Source organism: Cervus canadensis, chromosome 13 (genome assembly GCF_019320065.1).
Source record: "Cervus canadensis isolate Bull #8, Minnesota chromosome 13, ASM1932006v1, whole genome shotgun sequence".
NCBI lineage: Eukaryota > Metazoa > Chordata > Mammalia > Artiodactyla > Cervidae > Cervus > Cervus canadensis.
The window spans coordinates 14,262,058-14,284,976 of NC_057398.1; the positions used below are offsets into that span (position 1 = coordinate 14,262,058).

General features: G+C 40.5%; 1 protein-coding gene across 1 annotated transcript in view; it reads left to right on the forward strand.

Annotated features, from left to right (window-relative positions):
- The first annotated feature begins 1,896 nt into the window (after positions 1 to 1,896).
- The window catches only part of NIBAN1 (niban apoptosis regulator 1), a 171,444-nt gene continuing 150,421 nt past the window's right edge, over positions 1,897 to 22,919 (forward strand). Inside the window, exon 1 of the mRNA XM_043484731.1 lies at positions 1,897 to 2,413. Within this exon, the coding sequence (XP_043340666.1) occupies positions 1,912 to 2,413 (502 nt within the window). The 5' untranslated portion in view covers positions 1,897 to 1,911. The remainder of the gene's footprint in view (positions 2,414 to 22,919) is intronic.

The following is a 22,919-nucleotide window of genomic DNA, read 5'->3' on the forward strand; positions in this document are numbered from 1 at the left end:
ACATGTCAGACGATGCTGGGTGATATGAACAGGGGAAGAGGCAGAGGGATGAAGCCTGGTGGGGTTCATCTAAACAGGGGGTTAAGAAAAGCATCTCTGATATATTAGCATTTAAGTAGAGATTTGAATGAAGTGAGGCAGTTGGAAAGGAAGCCATGAGGATTATCTGAGGGAAGAGAAAGCTAGGTGAAGAAAGAGCACGTGCATAAAAGGCCCTGAGCTGGGTGCCCGAGCAGTGCAAAAAGGCCAGTAGGGCTGGAAGGGGAGGGAGAGTGGGTGGTAGATGAGGGCAGAGAGGAAGTCGGGGCTTGTGTCAGTGACAGACTTTGTGGCTTTTCTCTGAAGGAGACAGACCAGTTAGGAGGCATTTGTAATTACGCAGGTGAGAAATGATGGGGTTGATAGCTGTGGAGAGGATGAGAAATGGTTGGTCACTGGATATATTTTGAAAGTCGATTTGAAAGGATTTACTGACGGACTGGAACATAAGATGTGAGAGACTGGATATGAGGTATGAGAAATCGTTGTGTTAGAACGCTAGATAAGTAACTATGGAGAGAAAAACGCCCCCCTCAGGCCTGGTTCTTGTGTGAACAGATCGTTTGACCTTGAAGGTTAAGTCAGCAAGAGTCACTAAAATCTGACTGCTAAGAATAGGGAGAGATGAATGGTGACCCTTCTACCAAGCTGGTTCTTGTTTGGGAGGAGCTGCCAAGCTAAACAGTGGTTGTGGGAAAAGAACAAGTGCCCTTTCTAATGAACTATTTCTAGTTTGTCAAGGAAAGGAAGGGAATCTAAAGATGCAAGAGCAGATTTTGATCAAATCTCAAGAAGTCGCTGGACTGCGAGCCTATTGTAGGATCCAACCTTAGGTTCTCCCTATTTTTTTCTATTTCTCTCTTTTTGCGTTCATCGTCCACTCCCTCCTTGGCTCGACTTCTTCTTCTTCTTCATTTTAAATTTTTATTGGCCATATAGTTGATTTACAATGGTGTGTTAGTTTCAGGTGTACAATAAAGTGTATCAGTTATACAGGTACATGTATTCACTCTTTTTTATAGATTCTTTTCCCGTATAGAGTATTGAGTAGAGTTCCCTGTGCTATACAGTGGGTGCTTGTTAGTTACCTTGTTTATACATAGTCATGTGTATATGTCAGTGCCACTCTCCCAGCCCCTCCCCCCATCCATCCACTGTGTGTGTGTGAGTGAAAGTCGCTCAGTTGTGTCTGACTCTTTGCATCCCCTTGGACAGTACAGTCCATGGAATTCTCCAGGCCAGAATAATGGAGTGGGTAACCTTTCCCTTCTCCAGGGGATCTTCCCCTGGATCCATCCCCTGAAAGGATCCACCCCCTATCCCCTGGTAACTTTAAGTTTGTTGTCTTCATCCAGGATTCTACTTCTGTTTTGTAAATGTGAGTGAAGTCTCTCAGTCGTGTCTGACTCTTTGCAACCCCGTGGACTGTAGCCTACCAGGCTCCTCCGTCCATGGGATTTTCCAGGCAAGAATACTGGAGTGGGTTACCATTTGCTTCTCCAGGGGATCTTCTGGATCCAGGGATCCAACCCGGGTCTCCCATATGGGAGGCAGACACTTTAACAAATCCTTTAAATTGAATTAACTGCCTCATTAGTTCAACTTCTAGGCTGCAGGAAGGTACAGTTTACCTTTGGTTCTCAAACACCAGCAGGCCTCAGAATTACCTGGAGAGCCCATGAAATCAGACTGGGGGCCCCACTCCCACAGTTTCTAACTTGGAGACTGTGTGTGTGTGTGTAGGGGAAAAGTGCCTAGATTTTGCATTTCTAACAAGTTCTTCGGTGAGGCTGTGTGTGTGTGTGTGTGTGTGTGTGTGTGTGTGTAGGGGACAAGTGCCTAGATTTTGCATTTCTAACAAGTTCTTCGGTGATGCTCCAGAAGAACTGTTGCTTCTGGTACCAAAGGGCAGGGCGTGCAAAGCAAGGGGCCCTTGACCTCCACCTCCTGAGAGGTGAGAGCGAAGGTTCCTGCCTCAGAGGTGTCCGGTCACCAGGGAAACTGTCCTCTGACCCCAAGGTGAAAATAAGAAGCCAGTGGAGAGAAGAAAAGTCCTTCCAGACTAGCCATCCCCTCGGAGCTCACCCCTGGAGCGAAGGCGGGAAGACAGCTCCGGGCCGGCCCACAGATCCTCAGAGGGCGAGGACCCGGAGGAGGCGCCCCGGCAGGCCGCGCCTCTCGGAGGAAGTTTGCCCTTTAATTGCAGAGCCCGGATCGCCGTCGCACCAACTTCCAGGAGCGGGCAGCGGGCGCCGTCGGGAGCGTCAGTCCCTCCCGCCCCGGCAGCCGCGGCGCTCCGCATCCTCCGGCACCGTCACCATGGGTGGCTCGGCCTCCAGCCAGCTGGACGAGAGCAAGTGCGCCTACATCCGAGGTACGCCCGCCGGGGGCTTCCCGGGAGCGCGACCGGTCCGCTAGGAGCCTGGGGCCAGGCTGGACGCCCGGGCACAGGTCCCGGAGCGGGTAACCTGCGGGGTACCCGCCGCGCTCCCGCCCTCCACGGCCGGCTCGAGAGCCGCGGCTGCGGGGATGACCGGGGCGCACCGCCCCTCCCCAGCCAGGGGTCCCCCCGCCGGAGGGCAGCTCGCCCGCGCTCCCTGGTCGGGGTGGGGTGCGCGGGTCCAGGGCGCATAGGCTCGGGATGCTTTGGCCGCGCCGCCGGACGGTTGGGAAATGCAGGTGCCGGCTGCGGAGAGGGGGACCACCCCCGTTTCCTCCACCCTGCGGTCTTCCGTGTCTGTTCTGCACACCCCAACCCCCGCCCCCGGCGCAGCAACACCTCGTCCCCCTGTACCCGGCATGGCGCACAGTTCCGAGCCCTTTCTGAACCTGCCGAAAAGAGAACAGGGTGGGGATACCCCTCGCTTCTAGAGATTTCCCTGGGGATTCCCGGCCTCTTGCGCTGAATTCCCCTCCTGGTGACTTTGGCCGGATTCTGTAAAATGCAGCGTCGGCCACAGCTTCACTGGAGCTTCATAATGTCACTTGTGGGATGGTTTCATCAGAGGCAGGAAGGCCACTGTCATTCCGCTCCCAGGTTCTTCCCTTCCCGGAGGGGAGGCGAGGGGCGAGGGGGGCGGGCAGGCAAAAGAGGAACACGCGTGTTGTGTAACAGTGGCTGAAGTTGTAGACGGAGAGAAACTCATTTGAGAGACTTTCAGGGAAACAGTGATACAGTAAAGAGTGTGAGGCAGAAGAAAATAAAACCCAAACTGAGCTGAAACTGCAGGAAATCATGACTCTTTATCTCCTGGGTGAAACTGGCCTCTTTCTCTTCCCTCCCCACAAACCTTGCCGACAACCACTACCTAACAGTTGGTTAGCTCGTGAATTTATGTTTTTCTGGCTTTAGAAATACCTGCTAAACTAGGTATTATACTCTAGGTTTTATCCTAATTCTGTTTAAAAAAAAATTAAGTTCTTTCTGATACCTCTTTTTGGCCCCTGAACCATATCCTAAGAGGAAAGGATTTATTTAGTGTGCTTATTCCATATTTGCTTGCAGTTACCACAACATTGAAAACCACTTAAAACGGATATCAAATCAGGGCACGTGAGAGCAATTTAATTGATTTTCCAGACTTCTGCTCTGCTGCTTTCAGAGGTAGATGATCACCAACAGCCCATACTGTCAGGGAGCAAAACTTGGTCAAGTATTCCTTTGCTGTTTATTTAACATGGGGGAAAAGATGGATGAGTTATTTATATTACCAAAAAAAGCTAAACCAAGTGTGCCTTAGTCTTACAAATTTGGTTACAGGCTTGTTGTTGATATCAGTGTGTAGGGGACTGAAAGAACAACGTAATAGAACATTGTGAGAAGGGGCTTGCAATTAGTTATTAGCAAAATAGGTTTCTGGCATTTATTTTATAAAACCGTATTTCACTGAAAAGCTTAGAAACACATAAAGTTGTAGCATGGCCATCCACGGTAATCATTGAAAGTCTAGCCATATGAGGGGTTAACTTGCTTGAAGAAGACTTCATGGTTACCATGATGCTGATGCTAGCATTGTACTCATGTGATAAGAAAATGTGTTACCTTTTTCATTCTGAAATCAAATTATTACACATACAAAAATCAAAGATAGCTAGTGCACAGGAAGGATTGGTAATAAATGCGTTCTGAATGCATTAAAACTATAACAGACTGTGTAACAGTCATTCCATCCTCTAGTCTTGTTATATTATACCTCCTCATTGTTTGGGAGGGCACTTTCAAAATATGTAGGGGTGGAGGCAAGAGAAGAGTTAAAGTTAGACTACCTCCAGAGAAAATAAGAAGTCTCCTCGTTTGAGAATACTAGTCTTGCCAAAAAGAGAAAACAGCACTGGAAAAATGCATGGTGTTGTGAATTGTTAGTGCATGAGCAAAAGAAGGTCATGAGGCTGTGATTTCCTGACGATTTTGAAGCTCCAGATCCCTGAAAAAAAAACCATAACCCTGTCTTCGCTGCTTTGCCCATCCTTTAGCCCATAAATATTCTCAAGCTTTGATTTAATCGTAAGCAGAACAATTGAAAGTATGATGGTAAAGTTTAAACACAATTTTATGACCTGTTTCTCATAAAGTAGCTGCCAGTGAAATAGTATGGATTTGAAAGCTCCTTTAGCTGAGACAATAACTTTCCTTCAAGCTTAATAAGCTTTGCCAACATGGAGAATAACTAGTCAATACATTTGCAGTGAATTTTGTTTAATCTTGTACGTGTTGTGAGCAGCTGTATTTTAGTAGGCTGATGATTCTGAATCAGCACTGGCTTTTCGGCAAATCATTTAACAGTTGCCATTTGGTTTGTGTGCCTCAAAACTTTGTGTTAATAGTGATCTCTGTCACACGGATATTTCAAAAGTAATTTATTTCTGAGGATGTAGTCAATCTCTAGGTAAAGGGATGTCAGAAGTGTTAAAGGTGTTTGTCTCTAAAGGTGTTGGTTTTGAAAATTACTGACTCATGTTTCTTAAGGACAGAATACATTTTGAGAATAGTGTCTATAAGTCTTTGAGTAACGTCCCTTGATAAAATGATGCTATTCATAAATAATACTAAGATCAATTTGTAATCACATGGGTGGTGTCATCTGCTAGCCTTCAGAAATGCTTTTTAGTACTGATGAGTAGTAGTGATTTTTTAAAGCTTTTTAAAAAATGCTTTTTAAAAGGGTTTTTCTTGAAGGAAAAAGAAAGCTCATATAACGCAGGCATCAGTGGTCATTTTATGGCACTTTTTTCTTTTTCTGGCTTGTTTTCTTTTCCTTTCAAACTTTTGGTATGCCTAAAAGTGCACTACAGCTTCCAAAAACAGTGTTTTCCTGTTAAGGCAATAATTTTGTTTCCTTAAAAAAATTGCCGTTGAATTGTTAATGAATCAAAAGAAAACAAACTTGAAAACTCTCCTACATATGTCCCGTGGAGGGCCAGAAAAGCACTGGAATTTCAGTGCTGTATCTGAGAATTGAAGGATACATGGGTTCTTGGTGGGGGTGGGAGAATACTGGAGGACACCTCCAGGCCTGCAGCAGATAGTCAGGAAAACCGTTCTTTTCCTAGACTTATTATTGCATCATCAGCCACAGTGAACCTTAAAGCAGCTTCTTTTGAAATTCTCATAAGGAATCTGATGCTTGTAAAGTAAGACGTGAGCTTCAATTTTAAAAACAACATGTATTTCTCTCAGGGGAATTTTCTCCTATTTATACCATAAGGGCTAACTCAGGCAACTGAAATGTGAAATTCATGCTGATTGTAGGTCTGGAGTGAAAAGTCTGCCTAGAGCCAGTGAATGGACACTAGGAAGTTTGTGGTCTACGCAACCTAGATGTGTAGTTACTAGTCTACACATTTGCTTTTTCTTCACTTGTAGTTTGTTGGTAGGAGATGGGTATAAGAACTGGTCTGATCTTAGAGATCAGTTTATCTCTAGTAATAGTGTAGCTGACCCTTGACAACATGAAGGTTAAGGGTGCAGACCCTCTGTGCTGTCGAAAATCTGCGTATAACTTATAGTAGGCCCTCATAACTGTGGTTCCTCACTGAGCATGGATCCACATCCCTAGATTCGGTCAACTGTGGATCGGATAGTGCTATAGTATTTACTATTGAAAAAAATAAGTGGACCCACAGAGTTCAAACCTGTGTTGTTCAAAGGTCAACTGTATGGAACTTTAGGATGCAGAGTGTGGTAGATACTGTTAGATGCCACCCCAACATCCTTTCCCCATTCCTCTTTCATAACAGAACCCCACTTTTGTTAGGGTACTGAACCTCTGTGCAGCCCTCTGTTTCAGAGAGATTAGCCCCACTTATGGCTTCTGAGAGGTGGGTGCTCATGGGTCCCTGCCTATCATGGTGGTGTCTTCTTGTCAGTGACTGCAACTCTCGACTTCAAGGGTCAGTATTGACTCTTGAACAACACGGGTTTGAACTCACGGACACGTAAGATTTTTTTCTGTTGTAAATGCTACAGTACTACATGATTCACAGTTGGTTGAATCTGAGCATGTGGAATCACAGATATGGAGGAACTGCTGTTACCAAGGAATATATGGAGGGCCAACTGTGTGGAGGGTGGGCACCCCTCACACCCATCCCCCCCCCCACCATGATGTTCAAAGGTCAGTTATATACAAAGCATGGGATTGTGATGAAATCTGGCCACTGAGACTTTAAGGGAACTTTACCAGCTGCCTCTAAGAAAATTTTCTTCCCTTTTCAAAAGGGGACAGAGGGAAGAGATACATCCTTCCTCCTCTTCTTTTGGATTTTGTTGCATCTGAAATATGATGCCTAGAACTGCTGTCTTTGTCTTGAGGAGCAGGAAGGGAGCTAGCTTAAGACAGAGGCGACACATGGAGACGTGCCAGGCCGAGGCAGATTCAGAGAGAAGTTGGAGCCCAACAAACCTCACTGCCTGCCCTACTTTTGGGTACTTCTTGTTATGAGAGATACAAGTTGGGCTGGTAGCGACTGCTAGTTATGCCCTAATGTAATACTCTCTTGCTTTTTAAAATGATGGAAGCTCCAAGTATTAGCTGGCCACATGAACTCCTAGAATAAAGATACCTAGTTGGAGTCTCCTTTGCAACTAGATAGGGTTGTGTAAGTGAGTTTTGGCTCATGGGATGTAGGTGGAAGTGTTGTATGTGATCCCCAGAAAGTGATCTTAAAAGTAAAGGGTGTGCCTTTCTTTCTGCTGTCCTCCATACTGCTGGCTAGATTGTGAACATGACTGGAGAAGCCATCTTGGACTATGGGGTGTCCTTTAAAAAGGAATTCATGCAAAATGAAGTGGACAAAAGGAGCCCAGGTCCTGAGAACTTCATGTAGTAGAACTTCCATACCAGCCTTGGACTACTTACCTCTGGACCATAATAAGGGAGAGATAAACTTCTATCTTACTTAAGCCAGTGTTCCCTGTGCTATCAACTGTTATTCACAGTCAAACTCTTTCTAACTAATATAATTGTCTTCTGTTATGGCCCAAAGCATATTAGCCAGTACACTCAGTGTAGCGCCTTCGTAGATCCCCTGTAAGAAAAATTAATACAAATAAAGTAGGAAGTGGGTAAGAATTATAGAATGAGTATTTATCTCAGTTCCTAATTTGTAGAAATGAATGAGTTCTCCTAAGAAGTGGGCAATTGCAGTGCCTCAGGTGGAAATAGCAGGGATGGGAGAAAAGGAGAAGAGGACCCGGTATAAATAATGCAAGAATGTGTATTGACACCGAGGAAACCAGATCTGAAAGAGACACGTGTACCCCAATGTTCATCGCAGCCCTGTTTATAATAGCCAGGACATGGAAGCAACCTAGATGCCCATCAGCAGACGAATGGATAAGGAAGCTGTGGTACATATACACCATGGAATATTACTCAGCCATTAAAAAGAATTCATTTGAATGAATTCTAATGAGATGGATGAAACTGGAGCCCATTATACAGAGTGAAGTAAGCCAGAAAGATAAAGACCACTACAGTAAACTAACACATATATATGGAATTTAGAAAGATGGTAATCATAACCCTATATGCAAAACAGAAAAAGAGACACAGATGTACAGAGCAGACTTTTGGACTCTGTGGGAGAAGGCGAGGGTGGGATGTTTTGAGAGAACAGCATCGAAACATGTATATTATCTAGGGTGAAACAGATCACCAGCCCAGGTTGAATGCATGAGACAAGTGCTTGGGCCTGGTGTACTGGGAAGACCCAGAGGGATCGGGTAGAGAGGGAAGTGGGAGGGGGGATCGGGATGGGGAATACCTGTAACTCCATGGCTGATTCATGTCAATGTATGACAAAAACCACTACAATATTGTGGGGTGATTGGCTTCCAACTAATAAAAATAAATGAAAAAAAAAAAGAATGTGTATTGATTATATACATCTAAATTATACCTTAATTTTAAAAATACCAATCTACTAATGAAGCTAGCAGGAGTTTTGCATTAGGGAAATTATTGCAGATTGGGAATTTCTGGTGGCAACTATTACTTTCTGCTACCTTTAGTCTTTGTGAATAGAAATCAAGACTTTAAGAATTTAATGTGAGTTGAGTTTCTTAATCTAAGAAATCTCATTAAAAATAAAGATACTTGGCTGAGACAAACCAACGTTTTCTCCTGTACTAGTGGAAGAAAGAGTGGTCTTTCCTCTTGAGTCCCAATTCATGCTTTGATGAATTCATAGAGTCAGATGCTAAATCAAGATCTGGTCTTGATGAAACACATTTTTCTCCTATGGACATTTGCTACCGGAGAACCACTTCCTCAAGAGTGCTTTAGTAATAGAAACTCCTAGGATGATGATAATGATTTAAAAAATTTATTTATTTATTTATTTTTTATAATAGTAACTCCTACGATGACCATAGTGATTTTTATTCATTTATCTTGCTGTGAGCTATTGAACTGATTGTGGTTTTACTGTTATTCTTTGGGATTATCTGAACTGGATTCCCAGGTAAGAAGTGCAATAGTAGGAGCACAATTTGTGACAGTACTTTCTAATTCAATCAAAGTAAATGGACTGTGAAAGTTTTACAAAATATTTTATGTGCCGTATGGCAGTGAATTTTGATCCCTTAATCAGAAATTTTATTTTCTTTACTTTTGTCAGGGAAGCTAGCTAACACCATTTTAAGAAAAAAGATACCTACAGCAGTTTGCCTTGTGAAATGGAAAATGAAGTCAGAGGTGAGGATGATAATGAAAAGGAAGACAAGAGAACAAAAGAGCACATTTCATCTGCTACAATCTGTTTTAAAGCACTTTAGTAAAACGTGACACGAGGGCTAACATTCTAACAGTTCCAAACTAGAACACACACACACACACACACACACACACACACATACACACACACACACACACACACACAATCCCAAATGTAATACACATTTTCTCCTTTGAAGCTGGAAAACTCATTTTAAAAGAGACCAGCAAGTTGCTGCCAGTAAGAAAATGCAAGCCAGTTTATAAAAGTGCCTCTTTTTTTGGTACTATATGTTTTTCCTCACAGGAGTGAAGAAAAGATTTATATATGAAAGAAATTAATTTGGTTTTACAAATTGCAAGATCTAAGATCCAAAGAAGTTTATATTTCTCTGCTTGATGTGTTTGGATGTTGCTGTGGATAGATTAGAATAAATCATAAGTTTTAAACTAGGAGCCTTGAGTGCTTTTTAAAAAGTCCATAGTCTAAAAATAAATAAATAAAAAGTCCACAGTCCAAAGGAATTTTGGAAGAAGAGTAAAGGTCTCTATGCCAAACCATGGGGATTTTTTTCTTTTTCTTAAAACCATTTTTTATTTAAAAATAAAACATAGGCTCCAAAACCATGTAAACAAATGCATAGCTTAGTGCATCATTATAAGCTGAAGATCCTGTAGCCATCACCCAGGTTAAGAAATGGAAAGAGCTTCAGTAGCCATCTTCCAAAAAAAAAAAAAAACTATTCCCAGAGATTGTTGTTCAGTCCTAAAGAAACTGGTCTCTCCAACAGGGTCCTGAATTTTAAAATGCTAGGTCAATATGTAAAATAGCTAGCTAGTGGGAAGCTGCTGCATACCACAGGGAGCCCAGCCTGGGGCTCTGTGACAGTCTAAAGGGATGGGATAGGGGGAGGAGGGAGGCTCAAGAGTGAGGGAATATATATGTATAGTTATGACTGATTCACGTTGTACAGCAGAAACCAACACAACATGACTCTTAAAGCAATTATCTTCAAATTAAAAAAAAAAAAAAAGTCATTCCCCACGGTCAGATTCTCCATCCTAATTACAGCTGCCTCATGGATCGACAGCTGACTGTTGACAGCACAGTTCCTTCAACAGAAGAAAAATCAAGATTGATTTTTGAGGAGGGTCAACAAAATTTTTTTATTATTATTATTTTACGTTACTCATCTGAGAGACAAATGAAAAGAATAGATCTCGTGATTGAAAATACTATTTAAAAGTTTCCAAATTGTGGAGCAGAGAATTATTCTCCTTTATGGCCTAAGGATACATTCTGCCCCTAGTGCCAAATAAATTTGAATAAAACTAGCTATTTTTTCTTTACTAAAAAAATGAAGTGCTAGGTCAGAGTTTGCAAGAAAGCAAAGACCAGAGCTTTTTATGGCTTAGCCTTGGAACAGCACAGTATTACTCTACCATATTCTATTGGTTAAGGCAAATCTCAGGGCCAGTTTAGATGCAAGAGGAAGGAACTCCACAAAGTCATGAATACCATGAGTTATGATTCCTTAGGGGCTGCCAATATAACAAATGACCACACTAGTCATCCTAGATTGTATAGTAATGACTTCCTTATATTTCGTATGGTTTTATCACCCAACAATGTATTTTTAAACACCTTAGTTTAGTCTTGCCCATTATAAAAATCTCTGTCTTAAGTTTCCTTTAATCTACAGGTTTCCCTTACGTCTCTAATTTTTACTTGCAAATGATATATTGACAGATCTGGACTATTGGACATGTAGGTTTTCCACAGTCTGGAAATTGTTCATGGCGCCCTTCCACACATTTCTCCTATGTTTTCTACAAATCGACAGAGGGATATTGAGATGTGACCAGGTTGAGAATTAATACTTTTGTCAAGGCTATAGGTGGTGCTGTGTTCTTCATTTGGAGGCATCTAACAGTTGGTTGTTTCTTTTGGTGATGTTAACAGACTCAGCTGGTAAAGAATCCGCCTGCAATGCAGGTGACCCTGGTTCAATTCTTGGGTTGGGAAGATCTGCTGGAGAAAGGAAAGGCTACCCACTCCAGTATTCTTGGACTTCCCTTCTGGTTCAGTGGGTAAAGAATCTGCCCGCAATGTGGGAGACCTGTGTTTGATCCCTGGGTTGGGAAGATCCCCTGGAGAAGGGAAAGGCTACCCCCTGCAGTATTCTGGCCCGGAGAATTCCATGGGCTAGTCCATGGGGTCACAAAGAGTCGAACATGACTGAGTCACTTTCATTTTCACTTAGCAGTTATTGATACTCTGCTGGGACCCATTAATATCTCTGGCATTGAAAATGGTGATATTCTAATTATGTCATTTTGTTTTCATTTATTAGCTTGACTAATTTTATGTAGTGCTACTTTCCTTATTTACTATTTGGTTACCTCATATGGTGGTTCACATAGGAAAGGCAGAATAAAAAACTTTACCCTTTCATTTTATTTACCAGTTTTCAAGATAATTTTGGGTTTCCTATCATCCTCTGAAGATTATGAATTAATTTTAAAAAATATTATGAACTCATGAGCTTGTTGTAATTCTTATCCTTACTGAAAATTCTTATCCTTATTGAAAATTCCCATCATTGGCAATGAAAGCCTTTTCAAGTTGGCTCCTGAGTCCTTTTGAAATTACCCTAGTAGTGTTTGATAGCTTTCTTGTCTTCTGGTAGGTCAAAATGTTCTTGGTTCATCATGTTTATTTCCTATCACACACTTGCAATAAGCAGTGTCTAAAAGAATCCCTGATTTCTCATAGTGGAAAATGGTATTTAAGAAGACAGTTTGGGCCTAGGGAGGCCAACTGGGTTGGCCGTTGTTTCTGGACCATTTCAATAGACAGAAGTATGAAAGAAAAATTATATCTTCAATGTTATGTAATGGAATTAAATATCTTCAAATTCTGCATTATCCCACTTAATACATGCAACTGTATCAGACAATAATGTGAATATTACCACCATCAATTATGATTGCAGAAAACTGTTGAACAAACTGTTTTAAGAATTAGTAGGGAGGCTCAAGAGGGAGGTGATAGATGTATAATTATGGCTGATTTGCATTGTTGTATGGCAGAAACCAACACAACATTGTATAGCAATTTTTCTCCAATTAAAAAATAAATTGAAAAGAAGAATTAGTAACAGAAGTTTTATACATGCCATCACAGTTCTCCAATTTTATTTTATGATTTTGCTGTGTCAGAACATATAACCATTACATTATATTCATTTTTCTCATTTACTCTTTGTTTTCCAAGTAAGTGTTACTTAATTCATCACTCCTTATGTTGATGTCTCTTTGGTGTTTGAAGCTCATTATCTAGTAGATTTCTCAAGTAGAGCTCATTGGAACATAAAGAAGCATGAAGACAGGACTAATTTAGTGGCTCAGTGATAGCATCAAAAGTCAGCTTATTTTTATCTTTCTGCTCTCTGTGGGTTAGCACTCCTACTGTTGAAAGATGACTACAGTAGTGGAAGATACCACATTCTTAAGTAAAGCAATGTCCCGGAGGCTGAGAACAGGACTATCTATTCTTTTAGTCTCTTTATAAGAGCAAACTTTCTCCAGCTTCCCCTAGCAGACTTCCTTTGATATGTGACCCACCGATCGGAATTGGGTCACGCATTCTTTCCTAAGCCATCACTGGTAATAGTATGGAATTATCATGATTTGGTTAGACTAATCCAGAATCACCCCTGGCTGGGGCCAGGCCCTATCTTCTCTGAAGTCCCTGGCTATAGCGACACCCGAACAAAATCAGGCTCACTTGGCAAGGAAGAAGCATGAATCGCTACTATATGGTAAGTAAGCAACATTACAAGTTTTGGTAAATGTTATGAATGGAATAGAAAGTGTAGTGAGATTGGAAAACTGATGGTAGGGCTAGGAGATGAGATACACTGAAGATATAGTGCTCAACAGGATAAGGGAGAATATTTTGAGTATAGAAAACAGTGTATAGAAAGGGAAGGAGAAAAAGAAACTTGAACGAACTGAAGAAAGGGTGGTATGGGTGGAGTGCAGTGAGCAAGTGAGAGTGTTTGGTGGAGGGGCTTCTCATAGCACTCATTACCAACCAACATTTTAATAAAATGTGATTTTTAGTTTTTTAATGCCTGCCTATCACTGACTTTCACCTTCATGAGAGCAGGGTCTTTGTTTTGAGAGATCAGTGTCTGATACATGGTTTGTTACCACTAAATATTTGCTTAATAAATTAATGAGAGGAGGAAAAAATTTAAACTATAGTGAATATCCTAAAAAATAAGAGAAGTATTGAATTTGGAAAACAAGTTCAGGTTGCAAGATAATGCAAGAAATGATGATAGCAGAATAAGAAATATCTCTTGGAAATTTAAAATTTAATGATCAAAAAATTTAGAAATCCAGGTTTTGCTTTGGAAAACAAAGTTGAGAAAGTCTTGCAAAAATAGAACAAAAAGAGCAGAAGATAGAAAATAGAAGAGGCAATATTAAAAAATATTAAAAAATTAAAGAGTCAATTAAAAAATTTCAATGTCTGACTCTGAAGTTCTCATAAATAGATAACAAAGAAAATGAAGAGAAAATTAGCAGAGAAGCAATATAAGACCATTTTCTAGAATAGAAGATCACGTGTATCTGATTTTATAGAGTCAAACAGTTCCTGGAAGTTATCCAGAGCTAGAAATAGTTTAACATCTCCATTATCCCAAATAGAAGGACATTAGAAAAACAACAACAGCAACAAAATATAAGAGAAAGATCTTGCAATACACAGAGCATTGCGTGGAGTCCTCAGTAGTGTGTGTATGTGTTAGTTGCTTAGTCGTGTCCGACTTTCTGAGACACCATGGACTGTAGCCCGCCAGGATCCTCTGTCCATGGGAATTCTCCAGGCAAGAATACTGGAGTGGGTTGCCATTTCCTTCTCCAACTCCTCAGGGCTTCCCTGGTAGCTCAGACTGTAAAGCATCTGCCTACAATGCGGGAGACCTGGGTTCGATCCCTGGGTCGGGAAGATCCCCTGGAGAAGGAAATGGCAACCCACTCCAGTATTCTTGCCTGGAAAATCCCATGGACTGAGGATCCTGGTAGGCTACAGTCCATGGGGTTGCAAAGAGTCTGACATGACTGAGCGACTTCACTTCACTTCACTTCTCCAAGTCCTCAGTAGTAGTGAACAGAAATTAACTCTAAACTCTAACACTTGTCTGAACCTGCTCTAATAAAAAAAAATGTGAAAGCAAACCTCAAAAAGATCAAACTGATCCTAAGTAACTTAACTGCATGCCTGAACAAAAATCCAGTATTCCTTATAGGAATGCAGTAAAATGTATATTCAACAAAAAGATCAAACTGATCCTAAGTAACTTAACTGCATGCCTGAACAAAAATCCAGTATTCCTTATAGGAATGCAGTAAAATGTATATTCAACAATGTAAAATTCACAATACTCAGCATTTGATAAAAAATTACCAGGCAAATGAAAAAACAGGAAAAGATAATAACTCAAAGGGAAAAAAAAATATCAGTAGAAACAGATTTAGGAATTACAGACATGAAGAAATCAGCAGACAACGGTGTTAGACAGTTTTTTATAAACATGTTCCATGTGCTAAAGTAGAGGAAAATATGAACACAGTGAGGAGAGAAATGGAACACAGAAATAATTCTTGTCTCCAGGTCTCTAGGAAAGAGTGATATGAATACCATGTTTTTGGGTCTGTTGGAACAGCTGTTGGAGAATGTAGTTGTACTACCTTCTGCCAACATTCTCAGTAGGTTTGGGAGAGGAGTGGAGCATATCTTCATGAAGAATTGCTGAGATTGGGCTGGTCTGGGGCCAGGACAGATGAGCAGGGTTGACTGAGAAATGAGGGGAAACTGTGGATGTTCTTTCAAAAAGGTCATTGTTAGTGGCAATCTTGTACCATTACGTTGGAGTCTCACACAGGACAAGTGACAATTTCTAGGATTAGCTTAAGAATTCAGAAGTTTTCCCAATTTGAATTGAAGATGCTTGTTTTTAAAATTATTTGCTACGTAGGTCATGCTGAGTGAGTTCGATAGGTATGTCTGAATAATGTGTGTGCGCTCAGTTGCTTCATTTGTGTCCAATTCTTTGCAGCCCCACGGACTGTAGCCTCTGTCCATGGGATTCTCCAGGCAAGAATGCTGGAATGTGTTGCCATTGCCTTCTCCAGGGGATCTTCCCGGCCCGGGGATCGAATCTGCATCTCCTGTGTCTCCTGCCTTGCAGGTGGATTCTTTTACTGCTGAGCCACCGGGGAAGCCTGAATAGTGGTCTAAACAAAACAGACGTAGTTAGAATAAAGGTAAATTTCACTCGCAACATTAATAATATTGTACAACATCTGGAGTAAGTGATCACACTAGTCAATCCTAAAGGAAACTGGTCCTGAATATTCATTGGAAGGACTGATACTGAAGCTGAAGCTTCAATACTTTGGCCACCTGATGAGAAGAACTGACTCTTGAAAAAGATCCTGATGCTGGATCATCAAAAGATTGAAGGAGGGAGGAAAAGGGGACAGACAGAGGATGAGATGGTTGGATGACATCACCCACTTGATGGACATGAGTTTGAGCAAGCTGCTGGAGTTGATGGACAGGGAAGCCTGGCATGCTACATGGGGTCCAAAGAGTGGGACATGATTGAGGGACTGAACTGAATATCTGGAGTATAAATATTTCCAGCTGTTTCATTGTTAAGAGGGATTAAATTAGTAACATTAATTGAAATGTACTCAGTGGTAAAGAATCTGCCTGCCAATGCAGGAGATGTGGGTTTAATCCCTAGCTTGGGAAGATCCCTTGGAGAAGGAAACGGCAACCACTCCAGTAATTTTGCCTGGGAGATCCCATGGATAGAGGAGCCTGGTGGGCTACAGTCCATGGAGACGCAAAGAGTTGGACATGACTGAGCGACTAACCAACAACAACAATTTAGATTTAAAGCAGCTAAGAATTTTGGAGCATAAGTAAGACCTGTGCATTCTATTGGGATATCAATTCTTAACTAAAAAATGATAACTCCTGACCTGAGGAGTGATAATAATGATAACAGCAATATTAAACACTAACCAAGAGTGCCTGCTCTTTAACATGCAAGTGAATTTCTCAGAGAATAAGCAACAGAATATCAAATGTTCGTCCAGAAATTGCAAGTCTGGTCCACATAGCTTTTTCTTGTCCACATAGCTCCTTTCAGAGAAAAAGGAGCATCAACTTGATAAGATTTGAACAATGAGTTATTCACTTTATTTATAATTTTATTTTTATTTATTTGTTTATTTTTGATTGTGCTGGGTCCTCATTGCTTTGCAGACTTTTCTCTGGTTGTGGTCATAGGGGGCTACTCTCTAGCTGTGGTGCAAGGGCTTCTCATTGTGGTAGCTTCTCTTGTTGCAGAGGGCAGGCTCTAGGACTCTTGGGCTTCAGTAGTTGAGGCACTGAGGCTCAGTAGTTATGGCGCCCAGGCTCTAGAGCATAGGCTCAGTGATCATGGCACATCGGCTTAGTTACTCTTCAGCAAGTGGGATCTTCCTGGACCAGGGATCGAACCCATGTCTCCTTCACTGGCAGGTGGCTTCTACCACTGAGCCACCAAGGAAGCTCAACTTATTTGCTTTAAAATGAGATTGAAGCATTTACTAAACCCTTGATTCCATAGCTTAATTCTAAATGATTTGACTATATTTTGAAGTGAATATTTTCAGTAGATGAGATTTTAAGTAGCTTAATCTAGAAAGTAAAATTTGTCTACATGTTAGCAAACATAATAGGGAATTTATAAATAAGTGAAAGCAGGCATAGTAGGTCACTTTAATAAAATGGTGCCTTTAAACAACTTCTTCATTATGAAAGAAAATATATTTGGAAAATAAGACACTAAAGACTCATAAAGGAAGATTTTAAATTAGAAAAGCAAGCATGGTAACCTCCTGAGGATTTGCTGAGTCTGAGGCTGGATTCTAGGTAGATTTTGGATCTGATGACTGGCTGTGCTGTTTCTCATGTAAAATGGGGACAGCAGTAATGCTCAGTGAAATAAAAGGAGTTCAGGAATGAAGTTCATATAATTCTGGGATTTCCCAGTCCTACTGTTTTGATAATCAATTTGTTTTTACTATCAGAAGCAGTATCAGGCTTTCCCAGGGTAAATAATTGATTTTCAGACACTGCTGAATAATACCTATCTCACACATTTGTTCTGTAGACTAATAATGTTTCAGAGTGTTTAAACACAATGCCTCTACAGAAGCAATGGCATTATAATTTGTTGGGACACTCTAGTATTGTAATTAGTACTAATTAGATTCTTTTCAACAGCTTGTGGAATGTTAAAATTGCTGCAACTAAGGTATTCTCCTTTATTTATTCATTATGAAAAAGTCAGACACGGTGGTTTAAATAGGAGCCTTCAAGCAGTTATTCTCAAGATTCTGCATACATCCTTCCCCTCCAGCCAGGGGACGTCAATAGCAGGACACCTTTCTAGGAACTGTTATGGGGAAAGCAGTTCAAACAAGGGGCCAGGAGTCAGTTCACGCTTGCTGCAAGCACGAGTCTGGCCAATCCTAATTCAGAGTTCAGTGCCATTGTATTGGTAGTTGAAAATCAGCCATGGTAGTTTTTTTTTGAGACTCAGTTTACCAGCACATCATTGCCAGTGCCCGTCTCTTCAATGCGTGGAGTCTGTTTGCAGTTGTAACCGACTGGCATTGGCCTGAAGCCACATTTCAGCTGTACACTAGAGTGAGCTAATTGCTGAGTTCTCCTCACATATCAGTGACTTGACATGATAATGATTTATTTCTCACTCATTACACAATCCAATACGATTCAGTGTGGGATAGAGAAGGGAGTTAGGGTCATTCAAGGACCCAGACTCTCTCCCTTTAGTGTGTTGTACCATGGACCCTTTTGGCAGTCTGTTGAAATTTGTGGGTCTCCTTCTCATAGTAACATTTTTAAATAAAAAAAAAATACATAGGCTTACAAAAGAAACCAATTTTATTGAAACACAGATATCAAAATATATTAAAAACCTGTGACATAATAATATATGTGCTTCTTTATTAATGCATTCAATGATAAGGTCCCGTGGAGGGTCTGATAACTGCTGTCACATTGATGAAGTGCTATTGTACGATGTGCAGTTAATGAAATGTGCTGGGAAGAATGTGTGATCTCTGCTGAGGGGGAGGTCACAAGCTCTGTTAAATTCTACTGTGGTTTGCCTACATTCATAATTGAAGGAAATGATGAATTCGAGTTGGAAGTTAATAGAAGTAAAGACATTATTTCCCCCCATTCCACTTTTGGACTCCCTGAATTCTATCCGAAGATCCCATAAAGATCCATAGACCCCAGATTAGGAGCCCCTGATCTAGGGACTCCTCTATTCTTATGACCACAGAGACCTTAACTGAACACACTGCGTATGTCTTCTGTAGATAAGAGAAAAGGGACAGTGTTGAATTAGGGGCAAACATTTTATTGACTGGGCCTGGAGGTGACTTACATCATTTCTGTCCAACCCTTGAATTTCCACATAACACAGCTTCCTTCTGTATCCTTCCATTTGGCAATTACCGTAAAAAGTCCTGTCACTTTGTTGATCATCTCTTCCCTAACATCTCAATATGTTGACCCTAACGTTTTAATGAATAGTTTTTCTACTTTAAATGTAATCTCGCTTTGAAGGTAAGCTATATCCTTAGGTAAGAAAAATTCAAGCCCTCTAAACTTGACTATTGACTACTTGAAATACCTCTAATCCAAATAAAGATATGATGCAAATATAAAATATGTATCAAGTGTTGAAGATTTAGTAGAAAAAGGAAAGAATGTAAAATATCTCATTAATATTATTTAATACCAGTTACACATTGAAGTGTAATGATATGATTTATGTAATGATATGTAATGTAGTGATATGAAGTGATATGATTTTGATCCTGTTGGATTAAATACATATGTAAATAAAACACATTAAGTACAAATAAAATAAAATTAATTCAATCTGTTTAAAAATTTTAATGTGCTTCTAGGAAACTTTAAATTACGTTTGAGGCTCATGTCTATGGCTCATGTAATTCTTTTAGGCACCTGCTCTTGAATAAAGACTGGTGGAAGATTCATAGAGCTGCAAGGGACCTTGGAGATAAACATCTAATCCAACCACCTAATTGTGGGTCTGAGAGACTGAGTTGCTCCTATTTGTATAGCTAGTAATGACAGATGTAGGACTGGAACTCAGGTCTACACACTCCTGGTACAGAGCTATTTTCATCAAGTCCATCGTATTTCTATCAAACCAAACCCAACCCAAAATCTCTAAGCTTTCAGTTTCCAGTCCATACCAGAATACACTCTAATTCAGAGTTATACATAAAACCCTGAAAATGGCAAGTTTTTCCCTTGAATCTGATGTATTATTCAGCCTCAGGTTCAAGCCTTAAGTACAACTTCCTCCTGCTAGTGAAGAATCGCAGACACAGGTAGGCAGACAGAATGGCTGGTGCGTGACGTCCTCCTTCAGGAACTCAGATAAAAGAGGCCGTGAGATCGTTCCTCCCCCTGTACTTCCCTCTCTTGAATGTTTAAGCTCATAAAGAAAGCCTGCACTCTTGTATCTTCTGGATTTTATCTTAAAGAAATGGAAACATGTGGGACCCTAATAGTTAACATGATCACCCCTTTCTCCCAGTCAGGAGGGAGCACAGTGGAGAGCAATTAAAAGAACTAAATGGTGGGCTTCATTTTCTTTTCTCCCATTTTTCTTCTTGGCTCCTGCTATGGACTCTAGAGACAAATTTAAGAGGATATCTGGAATCTTTACTGACTTTTTCATTCCAGAATATTCCTTCCCATGGATTTTTTTCCCTCTTCCAACTCACTCTCCCTCTATGATGCACCAAGTTTCATAGGATCACATTTGGGCTATTGTGTATTTAAATAATATTTAAGATAAAAGGTTAGACAAAAAACCCTTATCTTAAATGGTGTATTGCCAATACATCATTTTTTCCTCTTTTAGGAATTTTAAATAATGTAAGTGCTTCTTTTTTTAAAAAAAAAAAAGATTTATTTTGGCTGCTCTGGGTCTTCATTACTGCGTGAACTTTCTCTAGCTCTGGTGTCCAGGCTTTTCATTGTGGTGGCTTCTCCTGCTGTGTAACATGGGCTATAAGCACAAGGTCTCAGTACCTGTGGCTTATGGGCTTAGTTGCTCTGTGGAGTGTGGGATCTTCCTGGACCAGGGATCAAACTCACGTCCCTGCATTAGCAGGTGGATTCTTTACCATTGAACCACTGGGCAAGTCCTGTAAGTGCTTCTTGAAGCATATAATTTGTCGATGCAGTTGAAATAACATAGTTGCCTTACTCAACACTCTTTGGAAAGTGTTATATGTCACCTAGACTCTAGGATGTCCCATTTTCTCTGAAGTTACATTTTTCTGCATTTTCAGTACTCTCTAGAATTCTAAGTTCCAGAAGAGCCATAAAGAATGCCGCCTCTTGACCCATGCAACTTTGTGACCCATCTACCAGCACGTCTCCTGTTTTGGCATTTCCTCTCTTCAGTATTCTTTGGCACTTCCATGAGAAACACTTGAGGCATACCCTAACTACTTTGCTTATTTCAGATCATTACAATTATTGACATCAATGCATGTCTGAAAAAGAGAGCACAAACAGTGTCTCTTTATGGTTTTCATGAAAATTTTGATGTCTTGAGATCTGTTGAGGATTAAACTCATCACTTCTCTAAGGATATTTTTTTCAATTTTGCATTGTGAATTAAAAGGAGAAGTATGTATATATATTGCAAATGAGTGTAAGATGTTGCATTTGTAATAAAAAAATTTCAAAATGGTATTTCTGTATCTGTCCCATTTTCAGAAAAGTGGACAAAATAAAATGAATCTACAGAGCAGATAAATCCTTTTAAAACTTTCATCATACATGTTACCTCTGCAGCTTTCTTGATTCAACAGAACATTGGCTGTGTAGGTTGACTGCTCAAGTTCAGGTACTGACCCGTCACTCGCTAGCTGTGCAAGCTTTTAAAGTTCTCTAACATTGCCAAGAGTCAGACACAACTGAGCATGCGCGCACACAACCTCCGCTGACCCTCATTTCTTCAGCGGTAAAATGGGGATCATAGTACTACCTCAGAGGGTGGTTGTAAGGATTTCCTGTATTAATCCTTGTGAAGTACTTAACCTTGCTAGGGACTTGGACTCAACTGTCAGCTGTTCATTCGTTTACAATAGTTTTATTTTATTCTAAAACCAAAGTAAAAGATTTTAGATAAATTGTACATTATATAAAGTCCCTTCCCTTAAAATTCTTAGTCAATTGGTTTGAACCAGAACTGAACTGATACACATTTTCTACTGTTCATGGAGTTGAGACTACAGCATGCTCCAAACTCAGTAGAGAGCGTGAACTTTAGGGATAAGTGCATGATGCTTAGCACAGAAGAACTTGCTTAAGTGAGCCTTGGTTCTAACACTTACATCTGACTTTGGCCTTGTCTTTAGGCCTCAGTTTTCTTAGTGAAACAAGTCATTTAATTGATTGTCTCTCTACAGAACCTTACTTAGGATGAACTGATAAAATGTCATGGGACAGACCTATTTTTTATGGTGAGGCATTCATTACATATCTTTCCTTTCAGTCATCAAATCAATTGTACCCTGCTTCATGAGTTGAAATGAAAGAAACAAACTAAACTGCTCTTGAGGGGCTTTATTTATTTAATTAAATTTAAAAGAATATTTTTATTAATTAACTTTCTGACTTTTTAATATATTGTTTTGTCTGTATACTTTTCCTGAGTACTTACATAAAGTGAAATGCACAGATTTTAAGGGTGTAGCGTGATGAATTTTTACTTAGACATCTATGTAAACATAACTCATCAAAATGGGCATTTCCAGCATCTCAGAAAGAATACCCTGTTATATGCAATGCCTTTAAATCTCTAAGATTATTACTGTTCTGAGAATAATAAACTCAGAATCATGTTGGCTAGTTTCTCTAATTCATGTAATCAATAGTGGAGTCTTACAGACTCTTCTCAGATAACAGTCTGATAAATATCTAATTAATAGAAGAGTCTGATAAAAATATCTCTTCTTTTCCATTCTCTCTGCCATCCTCCTAATTCAGAGCCTTATTATCTCATACCTAGAACACTTTCACAGACTTTCCTCCCCCTTGAGGGACTTTATCATGGAAGTATTGGTGGGAAAAGAAACTGAACAAATAGTAAGATGGCATGTGATAGTGAGTATTGTGAAGAAATATAAGAGCAGAAAAGAGGAGAGTGTGATGAGGGCTGCTACTTCAGATAAGGGATTAGGAAAGCCCTCTATGACATTTAAATGAAGTGCTAGAGTGGGATACAGGAAGGTCTGGGGGCAGGTACATCCTGGGCAGGCGGAGGAGCAAGTTCCAAAGCTCTGAATTTGGAAAGGAGCTTATCCTGTATTAGGAACAGCAGGAAAGCCAGTGTGGTTAGAGAGGAATGAGCAATGGAAGATAGGGGCAGAGAGGTAGGGAGGGCCATATCACAGAGGGACTTAAAGGCTCTGGTAAGGATTTGGGCTTTTAATCTGAAA